Source organism: Pan paniscus, chromosome 8 (assembly GCF_029289425.2).
Source record: "Pan paniscus chromosome 8, NHGRI_mPanPan1-v2.0_pri, whole genome shotgun sequence".
Taxonomy (NCBI): Eukaryota; Metazoa; Chordata; class Mammalia; order Primates; family Hominidae; genus Pan; species Pan paniscus.
In genome coordinates this window covers 88,185,588-88,201,676 of record NC_073257.2, presented here as the reverse complement: position 1 = coordinate 88,201,676, position 16,089 = coordinate 88,185,588, and the positions used below count along the sequence as shown (strand labels likewise).

General features: G+C 44.3%; 1 protein-coding gene across 3 annotated transcripts in view; it reads right to left on the bottom strand.

Annotated features, from left to right (window-relative positions):
- LRMDA (leucine rich melanocyte differentiation associated) overlaps positions 1-16,089 on the bottom strand; it is a 1,137,585-nt gene that overhangs the window by 510,710 nt on the left and 610,786 nt on the right. For 2 of the 3 annotated variants that reach the window (XM_063607438.1, XM_034930898.3), the window contains exons 3-4: positions 12,501-12,627; positions 932-1,071 (exon numbers count right to left, since the gene is read on the bottom strand). In XM_063607438.1, coding sequence (XP_063463508.1) covers positions 932-1,071; positions 12,501-12,627 — 267 coding nt within the window. Of the gene's footprint in view, positions 1-931; positions 1,072-12,495; positions 12,628-16,089 lie in introns of all 3 variants that reach the window. The other variant, XM_063607439.1, reaches the window with a different exon arrangement.

The following is a 16,089-nucleotide window of genomic DNA, read 5'->3' as shown; positions in this document are numbered from 1 at the left end:
CACATACGTATACATATAGACACAGACGTATATGTATATATGCATATATACATATACAAAATTTATTAAGTTATTTTTAAGAGTGATTCAGGTGGGGTGTTTAATGAGAGCTTATGTCATAATGGAGAGAGAGGTCCATGAAAAGGTCATTAAAGCATTTACAAAACAACAATCAACAATGAGAACACAGACAATTTTAAATGAAGAAGGAAAATTAGGTGACTTTGGTAAAATGGGTAAGACCAAAAAGACTCTCTAAATGACTTTGGATCATGGCTTTTAAAGCACATGGTTGAGAAGTAGAGAGAAGAACGAAAAGCATTTCTACTTGGAGCCCATCAAAGCGCATGGCTGGTGGGCACCACAGCATAGCTCTATGGTGGAGAGGTATGGGCCTGTGGGACTTCCTCTTGAGATTGTCTATGAGCTCCCTAAATTTTGGTGGGAAGTCATCTCTCTCTTCAAGATGACTCTGAGACAGACCACAGAAAGATCTTACAACACAGAGCAGGGGTCAGCAAGTTACAGCCCATGGGTGAAATATGGCCTGCCATCTGTTTTGTAAATAAAGCTTTACTGGAACAAAGCCATGCCCATTTGTTCACAAATTACGTATGACTACTTCTGCATTATGAAAGCAGGGCTGAGTAGTTGTGACAAGTCCATGTAACTTGGAAAACCTAAAATACTTAATATCTGGCACTTCACAAAAAAAGTAGAAAAGGCAATAACTTTTCATCTTTCTTAGCTTTTGTGACCTCAACCAAGAGAGACAATGGCTATAGGTTACCAAAAGGTAAAAGTTTAACATCGTCACGGGAAACCCACTGATATGTACCAAACATCTACTATGCACCCCAGAGTATAATATCATCCCCTAAAGTTTCTCTTTTTCCCTTTTCCCACCATGCTCCAACCCCTGGACACTCACCTGTATCTCTTGTAGTCTTCCTCATCCTTTTCCAAGCTGACCAGCTCGTTGGGACAGGCCACGTTGCCCAGCAGACTGAGGTACTCCAGAGCTGGTGTCACTTCTGCCAAGTGATCCAGCAGGTTCTCCAAATCAGTGATGTGACAAAGGTTAAGGATCTTGGTCCAGTAAGACAAAAGGCTTAGCAAGGAGCATAGGCCATGACTGACAGGCGCTGATGAGTCCAGTCTGCTCCTGTGAGACCTCAGGGTGGGGGCTGAAATCAATTCAGCTGTGGGTATACGGTATTGCTACTTTTTCACTCCCACTGTTGGGAACACAGCCCAACTTTCGCTAGGCAGGTAAGACTAAGTCCAGATCATTTGAGGAAGAATGAATAAACTTGATTGTCCCATCATACTTTTCTTTCCTCTATAGTTCTGTTTCTAAAACACACCAAAAGGGAAGATTCCATAGAGTAAAATATTTTTACAATATGCAAAACCATAAAACTTAATTCATTTCCAGTAATGAAAACAAGGGCTGGGCATGGTGGCCCACACCTGTAATTCCAGTACGTTGGGAGGCCCTGGTAGGCAGATCATTTGAGGTCAGAAGTTTGAGACCAGCCTGGCCAACATGGTGAAACCCGTCTCTACTAAAAATACAAAAATTAGCTGGGCATGATGGCGGGAGCCTGTAATCCCAGCTACTTGGGAAGCTGAGGCAGGAGAATCGCTTGAACCTGGGAGGTGGAGGTTGCAGTGAGTAGAGATCATGCCCCCAGGTGACAGAGCGAGACTCTGTCTCAAAAGAAAAAAACAAAACAAAAAAACCAGAAAAAGAAAACCAGAAATTATTTCAGAAGGCCTCATTAAAATATATTCTTTCTCTGTTAGTGAGGGAATTAGAGAATGAAAGAGAAAAGTCAGAGGGGGGCATGATGGGGGAGATTATTCCAGGAGCCATCTTCCAGTGGGACCCACTGTCCAATCATGGCCAAACCAAATAAAGCAAGACCCATAGATTCACAGAATCACAGGTACTGGAAAGGGTTTAATGACAACTTAGTCCCCATACTAACTCCTGGCTTAAGCCACATACAGACAAGCTGAGCCTAGGTAAGGTGATGGTTAGATAGGCATGCCTGGTTAGGCCGTGACTTCGAGAGACATATGAGAGAGGAGTTAACCAAGTTGGCAGATAAAAGGGGGTCCCAGCCAGGGAATGGCAGCAGAGCTACAGGAACAAAACATACAAGGGTAGAAGAAATGCCATATGCAAGCGTGAAAGACTCAGATTACAGTTCCCAGAAGTGGGGTCCACTTGAACCTAGGAGAAGGTAAAATCAAAGAAAAGGGACGTTCTTGCTCTGTGAGGATGTTATCTAACCTTGGGCTGTTACACAGATTTCCTCATACTTCATTTCAACTTGTCACAAAAGAATGAATTCAAAATCCAACCAATGTCGGAATCGGGTCCCTAAAATATTTGCCAAGCAATCACCACGACATAGCACATTCCATTTCTGACAACCATAACAGTTTTCCTTTCCCCTGGAATTGAATCTTTCTCTAACCTCTACTCAGTGACCCAATTTAACTGCTTGGGGTCACAAAGAATAAGGCTTCTTCTTTTCCACATGATGAAGCTTCAGATATTTGAAGCTCACATGTCTTCCTTAAATCTTTTATTCTCCAAACTAAGTTCCTTCAAGCATTCTTTGTACATATGCTCTGCCACCATCATATGCAAGGCCAAATGCTATACCCTAGGTGAGAGCAGCCAGAGACAATGAGAAGCAGAGTACAAGCAGAAGAGGTGAAACTAGCAAGAGAGGGAAACTAGCAAAAGAGGGGGAAACTAGCAAGAGGAGGAAACTAACCAGAGGGGGAAACTAGCAAGATAGGGAAACTAACAAGAGAGGGGGAAACTAGCAAGAGAGGGGAAACTAACAAGAGAGGGGGAAACTAGCAAGAGAAGGAAACTAACCAGAGGGGGAAACTAGCAAGAGAAGGAAACTAACAAGAGGGGGAAACTACAAGATAAGGAAACTAACCAGAAAGGGAAACTAGCAAGATAGGGAAACTAACCAGAGAGGGAAACTAACCAGAGGGAGAAACTAGCAAGAGGAGGAAACTAACAAGAGGGGGAAACTAGCAAGAGGAGGAAACTACCAAGAGAGGGGGAAACTGGCAAGAGAGGGAAACTAACCAGAGAGGGGGAAACTAGCAAGAGAGGGAAACTAACCAGAGGGGGAAACTAGCAAGAGAGGGAAACTAACCAGAGGGGGAAACTAGCAAGAGGAGGAAACTAACAAGAGGGGGAAACTAACAAGAGGAGGAAACTACCAAGAGAGGGAAACTAACCAGGGGGGGAAACTAGCAAGAGGAGGAAACTACCAAGAGAGGGGGAAACTAACAAGAGAGGGAAACTAACCAGAGGGGGAAACTAGCAAGAGAGGGAAACTAACCAGAGGGGGAAACTAGCAAGAGAGGGAAACTAACCAGAGGGCGAAACTAGCAAGACAGGGTAAAGTAGCAAGAGAGGGGGAAACTAGCAAGGGAGGGGAAAAACTAGCAAGAGAAGGTAAACTAGCAAGAGAGGGGGAAACTAACAAAGGAGGGGAAAAACTAGCAAGAGAAGGTAAACTAGCAAGAGAGGGGGAAACTAACAAAGGAGGGGAAAAACTAGCAAGAGAAGGTAAACTAGCAAGAGAGGGGGAAACTAGCAAGAGAGGGGAAAAACTAGCAAGGGAGGGGAAAGTAGCAAGAGAAGGGGAAACAAGCAAGAGGGGGAAACTAACAAGAGAGGGGAAACTAGCAAGAGGGGAAACTAGCAAAAGAAAGTTGTGAGCACACTCATTTGCTGTTGGCTTCAATTCACCAACATCCTCCCTGCTTCCCAAACAAAGACAGAGAAATAGACACGGAAGTTTGTTTTCAATCTCTCAAATCTTTCACAAATAACATCCAGAGATGGCCATACAGGAACACTAGAATGAGGAGGTGAGAATGGGAGTTCATATAGAGACTGGAGAGAAGGTCCCACGCCAGGGGGATGAGGTTGGGAGTACAGAGGGGTGGGTGGCCAGGAATCAAAATCCCTGGAGACAAAATACACTTACTAAAGTTCAATCATCATACTCTTCAGGAAAATTATTTAAATAGAGCCAATTAAAATGACAGTGAACAATTCCAGGGTAAGTTCAGCTTTTCTAGCAGTTTCTATCTTTGAATACTTCACAGTCATTACTACAACAACAAAAGAAAAAAAAAAAAAACAAAGAAAAAAGTCTCATTGCTAATATTGCCCTCAGATATGGGCACAGACACCTCAGGTGCCCTGTGCTTTCAAGTACCTTCCTCAGAATGTCCTAAGTCCCCCTCCAATACCCAGGACTGGATGGTGTCATTCAGGTAGAGTACCCCAGGCCTGGACCTAGACCCGGACCTGCATGGGCCTCAGTCCCAGGCTTGGTTTCTCCCCTTCATGGTTTGCTCCAACTTTCTAGTCCACCCATGCGACCCATCAGATGCTCCAAGGAGCACTAGAACTCATGTCTGGATCAGGCTGTCTTAAAACCTCAAGGCCAGGCCCTTGTTCCAGGAAGGACAGCCAGACAAGCTGACTACTGCTTCTGGCCAGCACAGTATTTCTTTTGTGGGACTGCAAGAAAGTGGGCTACCAGAATGGTGCTGACATACTGACTTGGAGTGATTCTAATTATTTATGTAGACAAGGGCCCTACACGACTGAGGGAAGCCCTCTCTACTGCAGATGGAAAGGCCGGACCAAAACCTACTTTCCTCTTAGGAAACATTCCTCAAAGCTTGGCTCTTTTTTCTGTCTGCTGTATGAAGGTGGGGATATGCAGGAATGGAACCCCAAACTGGCAAGGCTTTTAAGTTGAGGAAATATTGGGAAACTGAGTTGGATTGAAATGCCAGTCATTTCTCAACATTTAATGACGAGTGAAGGAAGCCTAGCTGGCCACCATGTTCGGGGAAGTAGGCCTAGATTACGTTGAGTGAACCTTCACATGTAGATCTACCATGGAGCTAATAAAGCTCATGCGTCAAGGGTTTCTTGCTTGCATAGGCCCCTTCCAAGGCCCTGGGAAAGAACCTGGTAATAGAGTCACATGATCATGTGATTTTTTTTTTTTTTTAATTTGAAAAAGTAGGTAATTTACACTATAATCTGTGGAGATCACTGTCTCGCTCCACTAGGACTTCTACCACATTTTCCCTTCAGCTGAGTAACAATGGGAATGTCTATGGGAATCCCCACCTAAGGGGACATTGTGTAGGAGTAACATTTAATTATGATTCAGTGGGGGAATATTTGTATAATTTGCAGTCACTTCTGTGTCTAGTTAAATTGTTCCAACAGTATCAGTAGGAATGGCTTCCATTAATACTCTTACTATCCACCATATTAACACAAATATGCAGGGACCAACATAAAACTGATGGCAAAATGATTAACAAACTCATTCATCAATTCAAAGAACATTTAAGATTCAGTTGTTAAGTGTATGTATACATGCCTACACATCAACACACACACAACTTAAAATGTCCTGAAATCTTTTTTTTTTTGAGACAGAGACTCACTCTGTCGCCCAGGCTGGAGTGCAATGGCGTGATCTCGGCTCACTGCAACCTCTGCCTCCTGGGTTCGTCTCGAACTCCTAATCTCAGGAGATCCACCTGCCTCGGCCTCCCAAAGTTCTGGGATTACAGGTGTGAGCCACTGTGCCCAGCCAAAATGTCCTGAAATCTTATACAGCTCCTATCATATATGAAAGAAATGTGTAAGAGTTTCTCCAAAATGTAATAATCCTAAAAGTTTTACCAATAATTTAGTGGTGAAACTACCAATAACAAATGGTGAAACTGAAAGAAAGATTTCTAAACTATTTTAAAAAATCAATTTTCGATCAACCATGCTAAAAGAGGGAATTATCTATTCTCTCTAGAAAAAAATTACAAAATTTCACCAAATAATGAAGCTATGAGAAATTTGCAGGAAAAAAGTTTCTCTAGAGGCATATCTTAAATAAAGATTGATACTTTTCTAGGTATTTTGACATTTGTGAAATTTATCAACTTAAAATTTTAAAATTTCCTTTGATACAGTTCTATTCCAAATAAACATTCATTTCATACCTAATTTTGCATTCCTGATTATATAGTATTTAAGAGGGCTCCCTCAAATTACAGAGGTTTCACACTCCCCAAACCTGGATCTGTCCCTGGCCACAAAGAAGTGGATCATTTGAATGCTCTGATCATGGGACTTTCCTGGGCAAGGGGTCTGCAGGTTCCAAGAAGCTTCAGCCATCCTTTGCCCATGAATCAAAGAGATTTCTAAGAGCCTGCCTGCTTTTGGGTATTTTGTATGGCAGAAGCTCCATCTTCCTAAGCCTTTCAACTACCTACTATAAATGATACATTTGGCTGAGTCAGGTGGTCTCCCCCAAATCCACACCAGGCAGGAAGCACTAGCACCTCCTCCCTGCATGCATGCTCTAGACCAGTCCTTCGCCTTTATGCTGATAGCACCACCAGAGGATAAAACATGAGAAGTTTTAATTGGTTTCTTTGTCTCCTGGGTCAGCAAGGACAAACACAGCCTTGTGTTGGCTGGTTTTGAGATCCAACATAGAACTTCTCACACTTCTTTTTTGTCAAGATGCATAGAAAATTGACCACAGGCAATCTGTGGAAGAAACCTGGTGTCCCTGGCTAATCAAGACCACTGCAGTGGGGATCATTTCAGGGATTCTCCTAAGGGTACCTTTTTAAAAAATGTGTAGCTACCTGGCACAGTTTCAACTCTCTCCAGCTGGGTTCCCGGCACACACCTGGTTTCCCTCATCAAGTCTTCTCCGGGGTACTTAGCGTTGAGATTTTTTTCAGTGTTGTCTGCAGAAAGTTGCCATTGCAGAGCCCAGCTGTCATGGGGAGGCTTGCCAAAGGAGATTTTCTGCAGAGGGCCCAAGATCAAAGCAGCATCTTGCCTTGAAAGTTTGGAGCATGAGGGAGGAGGGAAGCCTCCTAGCGTGTGTCCAGTTGTGCGGGTCCAAAGCTGTCCCAGGTGAGAATGGACACATCCCTCCCTCTGGGCTCAGCTGCGGGTTAAAGGGCAACCTCCATAACCACTGGGATGATTTTAACCACAGCTAATCCTAATACTGGGTTTTTGAATACTAAATATACAGCATAATGACATACCTCATTTTTATTCACATATGTCAGAAATTTATCATGCTGAAATAACAATTAAGGAAATGGGTTAACGGTCACACAGCTAGTACATGATAGAGTCTGGATTTAAACCCAGGTCTTAAAGAAACTGCATTTCTAGAGGAAAAAGTGACTTATAATTTCCTAACACAAAAGCAAAATTTAAAACACTGGAACATGAGGGTTCTTACATGTTTCTGTGTGACAGCACAGGTGCCATCACCGGGCTATGTGCTGTACCTCAGATCCTTCCTTCCAATTTGGGCTACTTCTTTTGACGCATCGAGGCATTGGCTAACAGTACAATATGCCAAGAAATTGTAAAGTCTTTAACAAAGTGATTTCCTACATATTATACCATTTAAACCTCTCGACAATACGCTGAAGTTTGTGTTACCCACTTTATAAAGAAACTGAGGCCCCTGACAAGGTACAGAGACTTTCCTAAGATGACACAGCAAATCTTTCCTAAGATGACACAGCAAATGGCTATGGGAACTCCAGTCCCACCTCTGACTCGCTGGAGTGGTCTCCGTGCCACAGCCCAGCTGTGTAACATGTAGCACCATTCTTTCTTCGTGCTGGCACTATAATGCAAACTCATTGGCTATTCAGTACATGTGCTGAAGCAAATAGGGAGACAGAAGATGAAGTGTGGTTCCAAATAAAATCTGCTTATGTGCCCCCCACACACCCCAAAAGGAAAGTGGGGGAGAATCATTTGATTGCGCAAAGGTTATCTACACTTTCCTGAATTTTCAGTTGGTCAACCTTACTTGGGGTTGATTATTCAGACATGATATGGCTGAGACCATTACCAAATATCCCACCCCTCCTGGTGGAAGAGTTGGGGATGGCGTGTGCATGCTCATGGTTGGGTGTGAGAGAGAGAGAGAGAGAAAGAGTGTGAGCAGTGGGGAAGGGGTTCAAGTCCATAGCCAGTGACTACCTGGCCAGTCTCAATGAAACAAAGAAAGAAAATGAGATCCCTACGAACCAAGAGATGAGGTAATCTCAGACAACCAGGCTTTCAGATATACCAGGGCAGGATATCAACACGAGGGCTGAACACAATGAGAAAAAGGGCTGGTGGAAAAAGATGGGAGGTCCAGCAGGAGGTATGCAGATGGCAGGGAGGCATTGACTGATGAACACAGAAGAAATTTTCCAGATGCTGGTTCTGGGCTCTGGAATCCCTTTTAAGAGCAGACTCCCAGCAGCCCCAGCTGGGAGCAGGACCTTGCAGAGGCAGGATCAGGATGCTGACTCCTCCTGTATCTTGGCTCCTCTCCTTGTACAATGATTGCCGCTCCTTTGGGTTTCAGAGTCTGGAGCTGGGAATCAGCATACCTGGGTTCTAGACTAAGCCCCACTACTGACAATCTATGTGACTTCAGAGAGCTCATCCACTCCTAGTTTTTCCATAAAAATGAGAATAATTATTCACCAACAGTACCCAACTCACGGAATGCCATTAGGGCAATATTAAATTATGCAAGTCAAAGAACCATTCTAAACTCAGAAGTATATCTGTACTCTGGCCTTGGTTACAATGGGGCCCAAGTCAAACCAGATGAGTTTACACAATTATCTAGGATAATAACAACAACAATAATAGTAACCCTTACATAGCACTTACTATGTTACTAGAATCTAATATGTCTGAGATACTTAGAATAATCTTCAAAACAACCTATGGGATGGGTACTAGCATTGTCTGCATTTTCAAAGGAAACCAAAACATAGAGATGTTAAATCACTTGCCCAAGGTCATGCAGAAAAGTGGCAGGTTTAGGGTAGAAGCTCAGGAAGTCTGCCTTCAGAGCCTGTTGTTCTTAACCACTATGTGATAATCCCTCTTGCTAAAGGATTAAAGAAGCCAATGACCCAAGTGTCCAGGGTCTAGGAACCTACAGCATTATTATAGACACATTTAACTTTGAGTCAAACCAAAGTGGAAAAATCTAGATTTTACATGGTAGGTGGGGTGAATAACCATTTTACATATGCCAAAATACAAACCAAAAAAATTTAAAATAAAGCAAACTTCACAAAAGGATTCAAGATAAAACCTCATTTGGCAGCAAGCTTCCTAACTTGTTTAAAGATTCAATTTACACAAAAGAGCTAATACTTTTTTAGGAGGCCAATAGTTACTTGTTTCTAGGGCTCCCTTTATCACAAATATAAAGTAAAATCTGAAGGAGACAAGATGCCAATGCCAAGGTCTCCTGGGTAGATTGTTACAGAAATGAATTATGCTTCTTTATACGTACACCCTGTGCAGTCCCTTCCCATATTTGTTCTACAGTTGGTATGTGACTTGCTTTGGTCATGGGACATTAACACATGATATAAGTTGAACTTGAAGACTACTTGTACTATGGGGCTTGTGCTGTTAGAATACTCCTCCCATGTGAAGTGTCTTATGCTAGCCTGTTAGAGACAGGTAGTTTAGCCAACACCCAGTACCAACCTCCAGACATATGAGTGAGGTCATCTTAGACCATCCAGCCCCAGTTGAGCCTCCAGGTAGATGTGGCTGCATGAGTGACCCAGAGTAAGACTAGCAGAAGAACCATCCTGCTGAGCCCTGGCCAAACATCTGATCTATAGAATTGTAAATATTTGTTGTTTTAAGCCACTAAATGTTGGGGTGGATTATTATGCAGCAAAAGCTAATGTATAGAGGCCATATCTAAAGCATTTCATGGGGTAGCAATAACAATATGGAACCTAGAAATTGTTGGAAAGCCTGCAACATTCTCACAGTTAGGTAGGAGAGTCATTTAGCTGAAAAAGTGGCATCAGAAGTGCTGGGTTGAGAAGATAGCATGTGCTGTTATTGCCTGATTTTACCTACCTTTCTCTGTGACTTCTGAGTCAAGTAGATGGGGAAGATGATCTTCACAATCACATTAGTAGAGCAGAGGAGAAAAAAGGAAAGAAGTCTATTCAGAATATTCACTGATAAGAAAATGTGCTACAACAGCACCAGTGATATCACTGGTCAGGTTTACAGCCACACAGTGTCTTCTGCTTCGGTCCCTCCTAGGCCATTACCATTACTCCCTTAGCATTACTGCTACAGATTGGAAAAGTGGAGGCACAGAATAGGGAAAGGACTCAACCAAAGACAAAGAAAACCTCTCAGCACTCTGAAGCCAAGAGGCCTGCTTATCTCTGGTGACAGCAATACTGTGAATAAAACCATCGACCAGTCCAACATATTTCTTTAAAAATGGGAAAAAGAAGCTCACAGAAGATAACTTGTCCAAGGTCACACCGCTAAATATGATTAAGCTGAGACATGAACCAAAGTCCATGGACCCTAATATTCTACGGAGACCTGGGACACAGGACATGTCTAAAAATCCTTCTGTCCTTGATTTATTTGAGAATATTGGCCAACTGATCATCTAAGACAGCCTAGAAAGCCATAAGACTACAAAGTTTTTCAAAGAGTGATTGGGAAACTTGGTTGACTAACAGACATAAGAAGGGAAAATTCCACCAAAATTTCATTATGACAAAGACTGTGAATTTACATGTAGGCCCTCCCCTTCTACTTCTATGAAAGTGACAATAATGACCACAAGGAGCATATTTATAATACTATGGTCTGAATGTTTGTTCTTCTCTCAAATTCATATGTTGAAATTCTAATCCCCAAAATGATGGTATGTGGAGATGAGGCCTTTGGGAGGTGATTAGGTCATAAGGGTAGATCTCTCTGATGGGATCAGTGCCCCTATAAGGAGAGACTTGAAAAAGCTTGCTTCCTCTCTCTCTGCTATGTGATGATACAGTGAGAAAGTATCTTCACCAAGAAACCAACCCTGCTGGCATCCTGATCTCAAACCTCCAGCCTCCAGACTGTGAGAAATAAATGTTTGTTGTTTAAGCCACCTCATGTATGGTACTGTGCTGTAGCAGCAAGAGCTGACTGAGACAATATCTGAGAGAATAAAGAAAACATTAACTTATGGCTTGAAGTATAAACAGTAGCTAACAAATACTTCTGCAAATCATTCTTAAATGCTGGCATATGCATATGTGCCAAGCCTTACATGTATATCTGATTTTATTTTATACTCTAGAGGAAAATGCCTTGTCTCCTTTTCTATTTCTAACTTATTGTATGAATGTGAACAAGTGGTTTAACTACTCCAGGTCTCAAATGTTCCATCCAATAAAACAAAGCCATTGGACCACTGAGTCTGAAGCAACACAGTAGAATGCAGACATTGGACTTTGGACACAACACAGTTGACACTGAATCATCCAGGACCTAGCATCTTGCTAGTGTCTGGCTGTGTGCCTACGCCTCACCTCTTTCTATGTCTAGGTAAATGGAAAAGACACACCCTTCTCACAGGGCTTGGTAAGGATGAATAACAACACACATAAAGAACCCAGCACCATGCCTCATTCCTAGGAGTGCTCAATAAGGAATAGCTAATGATAATGACGCATTCATCCCTCAAATATTTATTGAGCTTGTACTTGGTGCCAGGCACTATTCTTAGTGTGAAGAACAGAGGAGTTAACAAAACCAAGGAAACTCCCTGTCCCATCGAGCTGGCATTCTAGTGCCGGGTAATCCACTACACTAACAATGCAGGAGCTACGGGCCTTAGGTTGCAGCAAGGGTTCCCTGTTTCCATCCCCACTACAGAATCCAGAGCAGTTAGTGCCCGTAAGTCTCACCCTAGGCTGACTAGGTCCTTGCCTCCATAGAGGAGGCCATACACTGTCATGGGTCCCCTAGGCCTCTCATCACCAGAGCATGGTATCCACCAGTGAGGGCATAGCCAGGCCTGGGCTTCACATGTCTCTGCCACCTTAGCTCCTTTCCCTCACCAAAACGGTTCCCCAAGCCTGCCCCAGAGCCTTCCAGAAACCTCCCAGGAGAGGAAGTTTGCTTGGTGGCATTACCCGGGATTTCCCACCAGAGGTCGCCCTCCCACACAAGCCCAAGCAAACAAGACTGGGCTTCGCTGCCTCTGCAGCGGTGACATTATTTTCTTTCTCTATTTTTATCTATTAAAAAGATTTCTTCACAGCCATAACTTAGATCTCTACACTGAAATGGAGCAACAGGAAGATATAATGGTGCGTTTCATTTATGAATGACCTATAATAAATTACTCTGAAGTGTCCCGAGTGCCAGAAGACAGAACGCTTTGTCTGCCCACGAACTGTATTTCACATACTTTAATTTAGCTGACACATAAAACTCATTTGACATTTTGCAGGTATTTGTGCAGGGTGGGGTGGGGGGACGACTGTGGGGCTGGGTGGGGAGTGGGGGCAGCGGGCAGAGGAAAGGATATTCGGTTCTTGTTGAGGGTTAAGGTATGCAGTCTGGGTAACCCTGGCAACACAAGGTCGTCCCCCAGCTGATTGTTGTCCAAGATGAGTTCCTCCAGGCTCCTGAATGCGCTCAGTCCTTCCAGTGACCTGCAATGACAAAGGCAACAGGAAAAATGATCCTGCACTAAATCAGGGAGGCCATTATGAGCCGAAATAAATATTTTAACCTTCCCTTTCAGGACTGGGAATAGTTTGGGCTTGGTGCCTGTCAGCAAAGTGAATGACAAGAATTAGTAGCAGGAGTCGGGGCGGGGCGGCGGGGGAGAAGGGGCCGCTGGCACCCACCGCATCCTTCACGCATTGCCAACATGAAGGATGAGGGTCACTTAGTGAGTAGCCAGGATCCAAAACAATGGGCTTCAGATACGGCCTGCAGGATAAATTTGTCAATGTCTTGTGCCTTCAGGCACCCAGCCTCGGCTGACCCTAACCTCCATTCCCAAGATAAATAACTCTGTCACAGTTCACCTTCATTCCCTGGACACAAATTCAAGTTGTCATCCATCATTCCTGCCCAGAAATATCATACCCTCTTACAATAATAAATATAACTCCAAGTATCATTTCTTAGCAGTTCTCTGTACAGTCGCGGGGGAAACGACAGGGAAGGCTTCCTTTCTCTCCGTTCACATCCTTTGACTTTTTTTTTTCTTCTGCCTTTTTTCTTTACTAATCACTTAATTTGCTTCTGCCCAGCGTCCCAGTGGCTGCCCCAAAGGCAAGGCATCTGCAGAATTACATAATCACTCCGATCTGAGAGGGCTTTTTCTTTTATTATTTCTTTTTATTTGTTTTTGCTGCGGGTGGGGAGACGGGGGGTTGGGAGAATTGCTGCTTCAAAGCTCCTGGCCTGAAGTTACTGTTTTAATTTATGGAAAGTGGATTTCTCACTTAATTTTTGAAAGAAGTGTAGAGTGCAACCCTGTAGATGTTGAGGCAGTAAATAAAAAGGCAACAGAAAAAATTAAGTACCCGGCTCCAGGAAAAAAAAAAAAACAGCAGAAAGGGAAAACTAGCCTTGCTTATACACATCGCTGAAAGTTAACTCTTAATTTTATGGGCTCTCATGAGTGTTGGGGGTGGAGGTGACACGGGGTAGTTGTGCACAAGTGCTTGCCTGGGCGCACACAGACATTAATTAAAGCAAGCCGGCCGGCGGAGGGGCTTACACAGAGACACAGACTCCCAGCTCGTTCACCTGCCAGACCCAGGAGATGTGCTGAGCCTGCACCGGCTGACAGCTGAGCTACGATGTGGACGGGAGGGAGACACGTAGGGGATGCCGGGCTATTCTATAAAATGTGACAAATCAGGGAGATGTCGTCCACACTATTTATTCATTTACTGATAGTGCTTCCATTACAGCCCCGTGTGCTTGCGTGTGCAATGTCTGCACATCTGCTGTGAGTGTCAACTTCAGCACCAGAGCTTTCCCAAGGCATCCATAGCTCCTTTGTGGGATCTCTGCCAAGAGGACTCCAAAATAGGGAGTCAATACTTACGAGGTATAAAAATGTGTTGTAAGTAATTAAATCTGTAGATTCCACTGGGCCCAGAGCTCTGACTGCATGTTCCATTCCTGCCAGACCTCGGGGTGGTCCCACTCAGGACTCGACTCCCAGAGCACGCCTGCTCCTCCAACCAACACTGCCAGCCCCACCGAGGGGGGGTACATTTTGGAGTAGGGGTCCAGAGGTCATCGTGTTTCATTTCCTCCTCCTTTCTCTTTTTCCTCTTGGTTCCGAGAGGCAAAACACAACTTATGAGGATAAATGCTTGAAGGGCTGGATATCCCATTTATCCTGATGTGATGATTACACATTGCCTGCCTGTATCAAAATATGTCATGTGACCCATAAATATCTACACCTCTTATGTACCCACAAAAAATACAAACAAAAAAAAATTTAAAAACCCACAATGTACGCACATCTAGGCAGGAAGGTTTGGGACTTTGCCTCCGCTCCTCCATTTCCTGTTGTGTGAATTCGGGCCTGTCAGTAGCCCATCTGAACTCTCCTGTTCTGTGTTCCTTCCAGCTCATAGGATCTTGTCGAGAATAAGTGAAGGACGGCTAACTGGTTACTAGCATACACTGTTTTTTTTTTCTTTTCCTTCCTCCTTTTATTCACTGTTTTGTTTCCAGACGCCCTGACCCTGGGGGTGTGTTTGGAATGCAGGGGACGGGCCCATGAACAAACCCACAGAGGAGGCGTGCAGCAAGTCAGGCTTGTGCAGGGGACTTTCGGGCTCTTCTGAAGTCCCTTCCTCCACTAGGGGTTAGGGAGTGATGTGCCAAAAGGCTTCTCAGGACTGGGCCCGTTTACCACTAGGGGAGGTGAGGCCACTTCCCCTTAGGGAGCCTTACGGGTGGTTAATAATTCCTTTGTGCACAAACATCAGTTGGACTCCGCTCAAAGGCAGCATCCAAATACACATTGTTCCTGAGTTACGTTATGCAAATATTAGATTCTTCTGATGAGAATCAGCAAATGGTTGGCAACTGGCAAGCAGAAGAAAGCTCCTTTCCAAGAGTGCTCCAGGGAGGCATAAAGCAAAACGACACAGCATGAAGATGGGGAGAGCCCAGGAGCACCAAGGAAGCGCCCACCTCCATCCAGCCAGCCTTTCTTCCCCTCAGGGTGGGCTATGGGGCAGAAATCCACGCCAGAGTGAGACTTCCCAGAAGAGCTGGGAAGATCAGTCTCAAATCCCCTGTCACCTGTCTGGTTTTGAGACTCTTTTTGCTATGTGACGTTATTAGCTGCTCAGTAAAAAGAGAACCATATTACATGGGTGATTGCTAATGAATAAATCCTTGTTTTCATGTTATCAGTGTGGTGTGCTCCTGGGGATTTAATCATCTAGATCCAGAGCTGAGGGCTGGGGCACAGAAGTCAGGGGGCAGAGAGCATAGTAAATGGGAGTACTGGGGAAGATAGGTTTTGGGGGTCCCAGCTATGTGGACGACAATACACATACACCTAGAACGAGGTGGCTTTACCCTTTTTTTTTTTTTTTTTTTTTTTTTACTGTTATTTTTACTTCTGTTTTCTAGGGAGGAATAGGAGAAAAAATATGTGTGTAGATCTTTGAGTTCATTCCCCTATATGCCAGGTGCCTGTAAATATGTGCTGTTAAATAAAATGACAATTTGTCTGCTATCACCTTGTGTATGGACAGCAAAATGCACCCCAAAACCAGATCCCCGGTGGAGACGCCAACTGTCAGTCCAGCATCACTCACCAGCTTCCTGGAGTAGTGCGATGTCTGAGGTATGGGCTGGGGGCTGATAGGAGAGAGCAAAGTTTCACCCAGGACCTAGGCACAGCCAGCTGGAGGGAGATCATCCAGGCCTGGATTGTTCTGGAAACCTAATCAGCACCCCTGGAACTCCCTGCAGGCTGCCTGCCTCCCCCTCCACCAGCAGCAACGCAGCCAGGATCTCACGCACAGGTACCATCCTCTTACCTCCTTCCCTCGTTCCCAGGGCTCTGCCTGGGCTCCCCCAGGAGCTGCAGCGGCTGCTGGGAGCATCTCAGTGCCTTT